This window comes from Phocoena sinus, chromosome 2, assembly GCF_008692025.1.
Source record: "Phocoena sinus isolate mPhoSin1 chromosome 2, mPhoSin1.pri, whole genome shotgun sequence".
Classification (NCBI taxonomy): domain Eukaryota; kingdom Metazoa; phylum Chordata; class Mammalia; order Artiodactyla; family Phocoenidae; genus Phocoena; species Phocoena sinus.
The window spans coordinates 175,470,022-175,481,663 of NC_045764.1; the positions used below are offsets into that span (position 1 = coordinate 175,470,022).

Consider the following 11,642-nt stretch of genomic DNA (forward strand, 5'->3'; position numbering starts at 1 on the left):
AAATAAATACATAATTGAGAGAGACAGAAAGAAAATGCCAGAGCACAGGTGAGATGGCACACAAACATAAGGCAAAATGGTGCACCTAGGTGAAGCGCGTATAAATATGCAGCGTACTCTTCTTGCAACCTTTCTGTAGATTCGAAATTTTTCAAAATAAATAGTTGGGAAGGAAAAAAGGAATACCGTAAAAAATATGTGTATATAAGTCCACACTTTATGCTGGTATATGCCATATACCAACTACCAACTGACAATTAGAATGCAATGCAAATTAAACATTATAACTGCACCTCACATAATTTAATCTTTTCACAGCAAGAGAGGTTGGAATTTTTCTGCACCTCTGGCTCACAAGCGTAAATGACAATTATATCTGTAAAGTAATGTAAAAAAAAAGAAGACCATTCTAGTTGTTACACTTGGATTGTCCATAATCCACAAATCGAAGCACAGGTAAATGTCTTACCCCTACCTCATTTCACAACTTCCCAGTACACTCTTTCACTAAAAAGTTGCTTCAAAATTTCTATAAGGAAGTTCCGATAAAAACACTACTGCTTGACCCAAAAATAATAATAAAAGAAAATATACACAGCCCAGCTTTCCTCTCAATTGTCCACTAAAACAATGTCAATAAAAGGCAGGTAGCCACACAGTAACCGCTCACTACATTACTGCCGAATGTTCAAGAAAAGAATCTCGGGTTCAATCCAGCCTTTTAAAAAATTAAAAAAAAATTTTTTTTTTCAGTCATCTCCCCAAACTCTAACATAACCTTGCATCAAAATAAGTCTCATCTGGACTCGGGTCGGCGCTGTGGGACCCCTCACGGCCCCCAGAGCAGCCCCGAACCCCTCGGGCTACCCCAGCAGGCTGGGGTTTCGAACAGCCCAGGGAGGTTTGGGGTCCCCACCCTCGGTGCCTCCCACCGCCCTCTGAGCGGCTGCGGAAGCCGGCCCCCGTCCCGCCGCCACTCTCCCTCTCGTCCCGCCCCTCCCCAGCCCCACTCAACTCTTCATCATGGATGCGGAAGCCGGCGACAACCCCTTGCCGATAGAGGAAGGAGAAGAAAGGGACAGAAAGGGTGGCCCTTGGCTTCCACTCCTTTGAGGCAGGGTCCCGAACTAGGACCTCCACGGTGGTCCCTAGATGGAGAGCGTTAGGATCCGGCCGCCATGTTGTATTCCTGTCACCCTAGCAACCGTCTGGCCATGAACTCCTCGAGGCCGTTAGCCCGCGCGTGCGCAAAACGCCCTGTCCGCGCCCGCCAGGCCTACGTGTACGCGTGCGCACTGCGGCCCGCCTCCTCCCTCTAGTTGCTAAGCAATCCCCGGCAGCTTCAGGCAGTTCCCTGCCTAAATTATTGTGTAGACGGCCTTCCCCGGGATCGCTCACCGCAGCGGTCCTGAGAATTTAGCGATTTGGGACCTAATGCCTGGACAACAGCCTTGAGCTTTAACTGGGCTGGGACACACTAAATAATTGTCAGTTGATACCTGTTCTTTGCAGGTATTGTTCTCATCTTACTATTGAACATCCACTAACTTTAATATATTAATATAAAATAGGTAATACATTCACATGATTCAAGATTCAAAAATAACAAAAACAGAGCCAACAAAGTGGAAATCCTCCCTCCCACCCCTCTGTCCGAAGTTCCTCTCCCCATAGGGTAGATCTCCCCAAAGATCTCATGTTATATGAGATCTTTTATTCTTTTATTCCCTTTTTCTTACACCAACGGTAGCATAGTATAGACTCTGCTCTGTTTTGTTTTTTTACTTGACCCTTTAACTTGGAGATTTTCCCCTACCAGTACCCAAAGAGCTTTATTATTTTATTTAATGGCTATACTAGTTCATGGTTGTACCATCCCTTATTTAACTTGTCCCCTACTGATGGTCATCTAGATTGCTTCTTTTTTTTTAATTTATTAATTTAAATTTCATTTATCTTTGGCTGTGTTGGGTCTTTGTTGCTGCGCACAGGCTTTCTCTAGTTGCGGACAGTGGGGGCTACTCTTCCTTGTGGTGCACGGGCTTCTCATTGCAGTGGCTTCTCTGGTTGCGGAGCATGGGCTCTAGGCGCACGGGCTTTAGTAGATGTGGCATCCAGGCTCAGTAGTTGTGGCTCGCTGGCTTAGCTGCTCCGTGGCATGTGGGATCCTCCCTGACCAGGGCTCGAACCTGTATCCCCTGCATTGGCAGGCAGACTCTTAACCATTGCGCCACCAGGGGAGCCCTAGGTTGTTTTTAATAGCCTGATCTTTCAAACACTGCTGCAGTGACCAGCTCTGCATATGCAACATTTCCTATACGTTTACATGTACCCATAGGAGAAATTCCTAAAGTGGAGCTGCTGAGTCAATGCATATCTACCTTGATTTTTTTTTTTACTTCTTGTGAGTCAAGGGCTTCCCTGGTGGCGCAGTGGATAAGAATCTGCCCGCCAGTGCAGGGCACACGGGTTCAATCCCTGGTCCGGGAAGATCCCACATGCTGTGGAGCAACTAAGCCATGCTCCACAACTACTGAGCTTGTGCTCTGGAGCCAGCAAGCCACAACTACTGAGCCCGTGTGCCACAACTACTAAAGCTCGCGTGCCTAGGGCCCGTGCTCCGCAACAAGGGAAGCCACCAGAATGAGAAGCCCATGCACTGCAACTAAGAGTAGCCCCCGCTCGCCGCAACTAGAGAAAGCCTGCGTGCAGCAACGAAGACCCAACACAGCCAAAAATAAATAAGTAAAAATAAAAATTATAAAAAAAAAAAGGTGAGTCAAAATTCACATAATGTAGAATCAACCATTTTGAAGTGTGACATTTAGTACATCCACAATGTTGTGGAACGATCACCTTTATCTAGCTCCAAAACACTTTCATCACCCCAAAATGAAACCCTAAACCCATTAATCAGTCTCAAAAACATGATGCTGAGTGAAAGAAGCCAGACACTAAAGGCCACCCTATTGCATGATTTCATTTACAGGATATTCCCAGACTAGACAAATCCATAGAGACAGAAAGTAGATTAATGGCTGCCAGGGGCTGGGGGAATGGGTGTGAATGCTAACAGGTACGGGGTTTCTTTTTGTGGTGTTGACAATGTTCTGGAATTAGATAGTGGTGATAGTTGCACAACTTTGTAAGTCTACTAAAAGCCGCTGAATTGTACATATCAAATAGTTAGAATGGTATGTTATGTGAATTTTATCAAGTAAATTGAAAAAAACAAAGGGTGGTTATTGCTGGTATTATTATTGTTGATGGTACTATCTTTGTTGGCTCTGAAAAGCCACATCTAATCTCTCCAGATCACTGGAATTTGACTTCTCTCTTCTTACCTCCTTGTGGTCTTTCCCCTTATGTGGGGACTTGTCTTCAAGTCACATTTATCTTTCTCTCACTGTCTCTTTCATGTTCCTTTCTGCCACCCAGGTAGGTTCTAAGCTCCTTGGGCAGCCCACCCACCTGTCTTTCATCTCTTCTGGAGGCAGAGCCAGTTTCTGGATATTCATTGAATACTTGTTAAACAGGCGAATGCAGTTAGCAGGTGAGCCCCTGCCTCATCGATTCCAATGTGCATTTTCTGTTCACCTTCACTGTGGACAAGTAGTAGTGAAATCCTAAAGAAGACCAGGTGGGTCCTGATTCTGAGGAGGTGTTAGAGCAAGGCGCCCCCTGTAAGTAGACGCAGCGTTGGTGTGCCTCCCCAGGTGAGCAGGGGCTAGTGGACTTCAGCCCTCAAGGGCCACGCAGACTGTACCCTGGTCCACAACCTGCACTTCGTACCTGGAGGCCCTGGGAGAGGGAGCGTGGAAGGGCCTCCGGAACGGAAGATCAAAGGATACAAACAGGGACCTTAGCAGGAAGACAAAAAGGGAATTGGTGCGAGATTTTGCCCAGAGCAGTGGTTTTCAATCTTTAGCCTCCACCGAAATCACCTGCCTTCAGGTGACTCTGGATTCTGCAGGGCCCCACACCCAAAGCTTCTGAGTCTGTCATTCTGGGGTGGGGTTTGAAATTTCCCGTCTCTAACAGAATCCCAGGTGACGCTGCTGCTAAACTTTTTTTTTTTTTTGCCGCACTGAGTGGCTTGCGAGATCTTAGTTCCTCGACCAGGGATTGAACCTGGGCCGCAGCAGTGAAAGCGCTAAGTCCTAATCCCTGGACCACCAAGGAATTCCCAGCCTTATTCTTTCTTTAATTCTAAATAGACTAGGAAATGTTACTTCGAAAAGCAATTGCTGAAGAAGGTCTCTCCCTATAGTTTATAGACAGAGGGGTCAGCCTCCTCGGGTTTCAGCTGTGTGGCCTGGTTAGTCTGCTTCCTTAGACCACTCATGCCCTAAATGACAAAAGAAAGTGGCAGATGAGAAATAACAGGCTGTGAGCTCCTCCAGGGAGGGCCCCGCCCTGAGCCCCTTGCCCGCCCAGCGCACACAGTGCCAGCAGCCAGGCATATATTACGTGCTCAAAAGATGCTTGTGAAATGGAGCCAGCCTGCATCCTAGGAGCTCTGCTTTTAAAACTCTGCCTGAACACTTCCTAATTATAGCCACTTGCACTTTTGACTCATTCTAAAACTGTTCCTCAGACAGTTCATCCTGTATCCTAGCATTAGCTTCTCCCTAATTCCCAATGTCAAGAGATTCAGCCATTAGGCTATGTTTAGCAGACAATCTGTTTCTGCTGAGCATCTTAATTACGTTCAAACCAGGAAATGGGCAGAAGTTAGAAAGAAAAATTAGGAAGGACAGAAATTTCAAACATGTTAACCTTGGTAAGGTGGGTAAAATGCAAATCTACCTACAGATATTAGAAATTAGATTCATTTTAGAAAATAATAGGGGGTTCCCTGGTGGCCTACTGGTTAGGATTCTGGGCTTTCACTGATGAGGCCCGGGTTCAATCCCTGGTCGGGGAACTGAGATCCCCCAAGCCACGCCACACAGCCAAAATAATAGTAATAATAATAATAAATGTATCTCAGAGGAAACTAAGCATGAGCAGGAATATGAAATAAGAGCAAGGAGAACATTAGACATTCAAATTAACACGAAGAATCGTGGTTAACCAAACACTATGAATGAGATTGTGGTCTAGTGTGGATGCAAAAGAGGCCCAGTGTCAGGCTAGAATCAACCCAGAAGGTCTGACCTCTGAAGAATGGTGTTCCAGAAAAAGAAAAGAGAGCATATGAAGTGAAGGAGATGCTCAAGTCTCCTTCAGGAGTATTCTTCATCAGAAATGTTGCCAGGATGAAAGGACATGTTTCCAACTTGAAAAGTCCCATGGGATGCTCAGCACAATGAATTTCACATTCATTCAACAGATACTTATTGAATACGTGCTACGTGCCTGGCACTGTTGTAGGAAGTTGGGATCCATGCATGGAGGCAGAGATCAGACTGATGCTTCTACAAGCGGAGGGACATCAAAGATGCCAGCAAAGCACCAGAAGCTGGGGAAGCGGCATGGACCAGACTGTACCCCAAGGACACCTTGATCTTGGACTTCTGGCCTCCAAAACTGTGAGAGAATAATTCTGTTGTTTAATTCACCCAGTTCGTGGTATTTTACTATAGTAGCTCTAGGAAACGACTACAGTGTGCCTTTATTTTCATACCAAAGGATCCAACTTATAAGCAGAATGACAAGTTTTATAAGTTGAATTTAAAGCAAATGACTATTTAAAATCCAAGGTAGCGGCATGAGCCAAAGTCCCACCCTCAGACATTTGAAAACCCGAGTAATAATACTCAATACCGTTTAATTCTGATCGTGTATGTTTGCGTTTTCCTAACTCACAGAATGAAAATTAGGGCCTGTTTGTCTTGGAAGTCCTGTAAGATGGAGTGAGGATAGCTGGACGAGTTCAGAGACTTTTGGAGAATAGCGGTGGGTAAAGGCCCAGCCCTCCGTCAGCACCGGGCTCCGAGGAGCCCGGGCGCCCAGGTGCGGAGCTGGCTACGTAGATCTAGGGTGCCCCCTGCCGTCTATATTCAGTCACTGTGTCTCCCCAACCTCGGGTCTTGGCCTTGGAATATAGACTTGGCCAGGAGCGCCCCGCCTACTCAGGACACGCGGCTGGAACACCAGGAAGGAGGGTGATGGTGGCAGAGGGAGTGGGGGAAAGGAGCTGGTTAGGTGGGGACTTTCAAACGGCTGTTACTGTGGCTGCGGGATGGACGGATACGGTACAGGATGCCCAGTTGAAGTTGAATTCCTGATCAACAACTAACAAGTACGTCCCAAATATTGCATGGGACATACTTACTATGCTAAATTAGTTGCTAAATCTGGCAACCCTATCGGGGCTGGGCCAGAAGGGGAAGGTGTGAACAGAATAAAATAACTTTATCTGACTTGCTTTTTTGTTGTTGTTTTTGATGTGGACCATTTTAAAAGTCTTTATTGAATTTGTTACAATATTGCTTTTGTTTTATGTTTTGCTTTTTGGCCCCAAGGCATGTGGGATCTTAGCTCCCTGAACCTGCACCCACTGCACTGGACGGTGAAGTCTTAACCACTGGACCACCAGGGGAAGTCCCTATCTGACCTTGCTTTAAAGTGTAAGATAATTTTGGAATTAGCTATTTCATCCATTTTGTAACTGAGCACAACCCTATGGGGCCTTCCCGGAACAGACCCCTCCCCCATATCTTCTGCTCCAGCCCCTCACCTGGCCTTTAAAAATGCTTTGCTGAAACCCATCCCATCGGGGAGTTGGGGTATTTTGAGCACTCACACTCCTGAATTCCTTGCTTGGTGCCCTACAGTAAACGCTGCACTTTCCTTCACCACAACTGGGGGTCAGTAGATGGGCTTCACAGTGAAGGGGCGAGGGGACCCAAGTTTGGTTCGGTAACAATCTGATTCCTATTTATTAAACACATATTATTGCAGACAGAGTGCTAGGCTCTGGGCATTCAGCTGTAAGCAAAATGGACAGGATGGCTGCCGTCACGGGCAGCTCACTCTACCGCCTTGGTCGACATTTATCTGTCCCAGTCAAGTGTCCCAGTCTCCAGGAACCTGCTCAGTCCTCCACCACCAGCACAGTTTACTTACAGCACAGCACCTAAACCTCTCCACTCACTCTAACACCTGTCTTTGCTAAACTGAGCTCCGTGAGGACAGGATTCGGCCTGTTTTGCTCACAGCTGATTCCCTGGGGTTAGGGCATTGCCAGGGTGAACGAGTATGTCTTGACCGAGTGGCTCTTTATCCGCACTTGGTTCTCCAGCCTTCCTGGTGGTGGGGTGAGCTACTTCACATCTTTTCAGTTAAATCTCTTCTGTTAAGATTAGCTAGAGTCTGCTTCTGCTGCTCGCAACAGGGAACCTTGATGAGACATCTGCCGTGGGAGATGGTTACAGTTTTTTGGAGTAATCAGACCAGAGCCGTGGACAGTGTGAAAAGCTGGTGTTTCTCTCCTGTACTTCTGGAGCGTCTGCCCCAGCAGCACAGGCGGCTAGGGCCTCTCAGAGACCAAGAGACCCCTGGGACATACAGGTGGGGGAATGGACATCTTTGAGTTTTGTCTTTACAGCATTTTTTCTCCTTTTTTTTTTTTTGCATACAGACCCTATCCCTTTGCAGTGGCTGTCATATTGCCCATTCTGCCCCTATTTTATGATTTATTCATGTGCTGTATAGCAAGAGAGGACAAAATGACAACAATTTCCAGACATTCCAGAAGGAGGGGGAAGGAAGAACTATGCCTTACCTACTTGAAGAAACACTGGGGAACCATTATAAAATGACATTTTCAATTACTGAACGATATGCTTATAATAGAATATTAAGTACAAAAAGCAACATAAAAATTATTTTCTCAGGGTTTCCCTGGTGGCGCAGTGGTTGCGAGTCCGCCTGCCGAGGAAGGGCACACGGGTTCGTTCCCCGATCCCACATGCCGCGAAGCGGCTGGCCCCGTGAGCCATGGCCGCTGAGCCTGCACGTCCGGAGCCTGTGCTCCGCAACGGGAGAGTCCACGACAGTGAGAAGCCCGCGTACCGCAAAAAAAAAAAATTATATTCTTTTTAACAAGGTTGAATTGAATCATATATATATATATAATTAAAAAAAATTTTTTTTTTAATACACCGTACAGTGAAAAAAGATTGGCCAGAAGGATGCCAAGTCTCCAGTAGCCGTTGTTTCGGGGCGGTGGGGAATTCGGTGGTTCTTTTGTCCTTTATCATCTGGTTTTCTGCATTTTCCAAGCTGTATTTAGCCTCGCCAAATGCTCTTGATACACGAGTTTCCATGCTGCAAGGATTCTCAGAGATGAATAAAAATTGCACCGAGTTGCAATATTGGAAAATCCTGCTCCCGAGCTAAGTTTTAAGATCAGCTTGCATTTCCCCTGCGAAAGCCTCCGATTCGCTGTAAGAAGTCACTTCCCTTCTCCTTAAAGGCCCCGGGTCTCAGTTGTTTCATCTGGCCAATGGGGATGACAACAGCCCTCCGCGGGAGCCGGCTGGGAGTCAGCACGGCTGACTCCGCCTAGAGGCGCTTGGCCAGCTCACGGCCTGGAGCAGGCGGAGAAATCTCATAGGTATGCCGGCGGCGCTGGTGCGCTCAGTGGCCGGTTAGCTCAGTTGGTTAGAGCGTGGTGCTAATAACGCCAAGGTCGCGGGTTCGATCCCCGTACGGGCCACAGGTGCCGGTTTCCTTTTCCCTCCCCCACGTTATGGGATTGTTTTACAACTGTATCTGGCTTTGAAAAATATGCCTTTTGAGTGCTGTGAGCCGCGTGCAAACAGGAGGGAGTCGCGGAATCATTCTGGACTCGGCCCGGAAGTTGGGGCAGGCTACCGGGTGGGGAGGGAGGGCAGGATCCCGCGCGGGCTCGGGCTTTGACTAGTTACCCCAAGTCCCCGCGCGTTGCAAGCCTGCAGCCCACTTTGGATCCTTTTTTAGGATGCTCTCAGTTGCCACCGCCGGTTGCTACCTAATGCAGAGCTTCTGAGGGTCCTCGTGGGGAGACCTCAGTTTTCTGGAGTTCTTAGAATTGAAAATCCAGGGTTGGAATTCATTCATTCCACACATCTTTTTTTTTTTTTGCTGTTGTTTTGTTTTTTGAATATGGAACGCTTCAAGAATTTGAGTGTCATCCTTGCGCGAGGGCCATGCTAATCTTCTCCGTATCCTTCCTATTTTAGTATATGTGCTGCCAAAGAGAGCACCATTCCACACATGTTAATGGAGAGCCTACTGCATGCCCGGCACCCTAGTCTAGGCAGGGAGCAGTAAATGAGAGACACAAATTCCAACCCACATGCAGACAGTGACCAGCCAATGACTGCCATGTTTTTAGTGAGGCCCTTCTGGTTGTGGAAGTGTAAGCAGATTGGGCAGGTGGGAGAAAGAGAACCAGGCATGGCTTTCTTGACATGAGAGAAGCCCTTTCAGGCCTAAGTCATTTTGTAATCTAAGCCTGGCCACAATGCTTGCCCTTGAACAGGTCTCAGTAACAACGATCTTAAGGGAACGAAAGAACAAACTGTTATTGGGCTAGAGAAGTAACAATACCAAAGATAATAAATCAGTTGTAAAGACTCCTAGTTCTGTTTCAGTGGTAAAGATTAGACGGAAGCACTTTCTTGAGCTGTTTTGCAGAATTTAAACTTTCTTCACCAGATCTACTGGAACCTAAAGATTCATGATGTTGACCTTTTCTGACCCTCGTGATTTCAATCAACAACTCTGCCCCAATTCTAGGCTGAATTCTCCTCTGCTCAAGCCCCTTCATGAATATGCATATACCACCCAGGACCCTTCATGAATATGCATATACAACCCAGGACCCTTCATGAATATACATATACCACCCAAGCCCCTTCCGCAATTTTGCTGTTTGGATTGACACCGCTTTGGGAGAGCTCCCTGGTGTTCTCCTTACTCTCTGCAAGTAATACATCCTTCCTTCTCTCAATTTTTGGCTTGGTTGTCTTTTGGCTCCACACCCACCAAGAGGCGAACCCAGTTTTGGGGTAACAGAAGCATCTGGAAACCCGGAAACCCCGGTAAGTGCCCTCTCCACCCATCCCCTCCCCTGTTAAGATAATACTATATAAGCCCCACATTCTAACTGCCTCTTGGAGTCACATTTTTCTGTGAATTCCTGTAGGTACATGAATAAAAATACATTATTAAAAAGAGACTCCCCCTCTTGCTGTTTTTTTGTTTTTCAGAGAGCTCTTAGACTTCACGTTTCTTCCTCCTGGTTCTGCATTATGTAGCCAGAGGGTCAGCTGGATGAATTTCTCACTCGTAGTCCAAGTCAGGCATTTTTAGTTTAACCAAGTCTAGCTTTTTAGGGTGAATGCCATATTATATCAGGGTCCAACTGTAACCGAAAGTGGGGTCTGGCTGCTCACTGCTCAAAAGCCAATAAAGAGGCAAGGTTGGTGGAAAGGAAAGTTTGCTTTATTTCAGACGCCGACAGTGAGGGGAGGCGGGTGGCGGGGAGTGAGGCCGGACTCCTGTCCAAAGGCCAACTCCCCACCACTGACAGCCAGTGGGCAAGAGCTTTTATAGACAGGGAGGGGGCTACATGCAGAAACGGCACAGTCAGCCGTGACAGTCATCTTGCAGCTGGTCGTGAGGTGGTCTCATCAGCCTCATCTTGATTGTGTTAAGTAGAGTTAATCTTCAGGTCCAGGGTCGGTTTGTTCCCATTTCTTTGAGGCCAATTCTCGGAGTTGTGGCAGCTTATGTCATGGCTACGGTCTGGTCATCATGGAGCTACTTTCTTCCACCTGGTGGGGATTTCAGTACCTACAAGACAGCTCCCAGGATACGGCTCAGAATACTATGTATAGCCCTTGAGGAGGAACTAAAGCTCCTTGACTTTGCTTTCTGACTAAACTATTATTGTTTTGTCCTGTTTGACTGTTTTCCTTTCATTCTTTTCTCAAATAGTTCTTAAGCTCTGACTTAAATCTGTAACGGCTCAAGGCTTAAAGCCACAGACCACAGGCTTAAAGCCGTTGGCGAGTGCTCAAAGTGTACTAAAAGTGCCCATTAAATGCCAGCTATGGGACCGTTGTTATTATGAACAGTTAGAAGGAGAACCTAGGGCTGCTGACCTCTAGAATAGACACCTGTACACTGGTTGCATTTCACACCTTGGATGTGTGTTACAGGCACCCTGTTAGATGCGGGGACCTTGCAGAGCAGGAGCCAGCCGAGGTTGCTGCCCTCAGAGCCCATACTTTCCTAAACAAGGGCTTGAAGGGGTCCGGAATACACCTCTGTGGCATAAAAATTATTTTGAGCAGAAGCCATTTGAGTTCCTGAAAAGCCTCATCTGCCTAAAGTAGAGCCTTCCAAAAGAACTCAGAGGAATTCAATTGTCATAAATCCCCAGGAAACAATCAGGCAAGACTGACTTTTATCACTGGAGAGGAGAAGCTGGCATCACCTAGACAGGCATTGTCTTAAAACTATCTTATCTCCCATCTACTCTAGGTAAGAGCCTATTTATCTTTCCTAAGTTGTTTTTTGTCCAGTAAGTGCCCTCTCCACCCATCCCCTCCCCTGTTAAGATAATACTATATAAGCCCCACATTCTAACTGCCTCTTGGAGTCACATTTTTCTGTGAATTCCTGTAGGTACATGAATAAAA

General features: G+C 46.7%; 1 protein-coding gene and 2 non-coding genes across 3 annotated transcripts in view; 1 reads left to right on the forward strand and 2 right to left on the reverse strand.

The window, feature by feature from the left end:
• The window catches only part of MOK (MOK protein kinase), a 37,726-nt gene extending 36,540 nt beyond the window's left edge, over nt 1-1,186 (reverse strand). The window contains exon 1 of the mRNA XM_032622434.1: nt 1,016-1,186. Coding sequence (XP_032478325.1) covers nt 1,016-1,025 — 10 coding nt within the window. The 5' untranslated portion in view covers nt 1,026-1,186. The remainder of the gene's footprint in view (nt 1-1,015) is intronic.
• Nucleotides 1,187-8,594: 7,408 nt separating this feature from the next.
• Nucleotides 8,595-8,668, forward strand: TRNAI-AAU. Its single transcript has one exon. It is a non-coding gene; the product is annotated as a tRNA-Ile (tRNA).
• Nucleotides 8,669-9,090: 422 nt separating this feature from the next.
• LOC116750051 lies at nt 9,091-9,197 on the reverse strand. Its single transcript, XR_004348795.1, has one exon. It is a non-coding gene; the product is annotated as a U6 spliceosomal RNA (small nuclear RNA).
• Between the last annotated feature and the right edge of the window lie 2,445 nt (nt 9,198-11,642).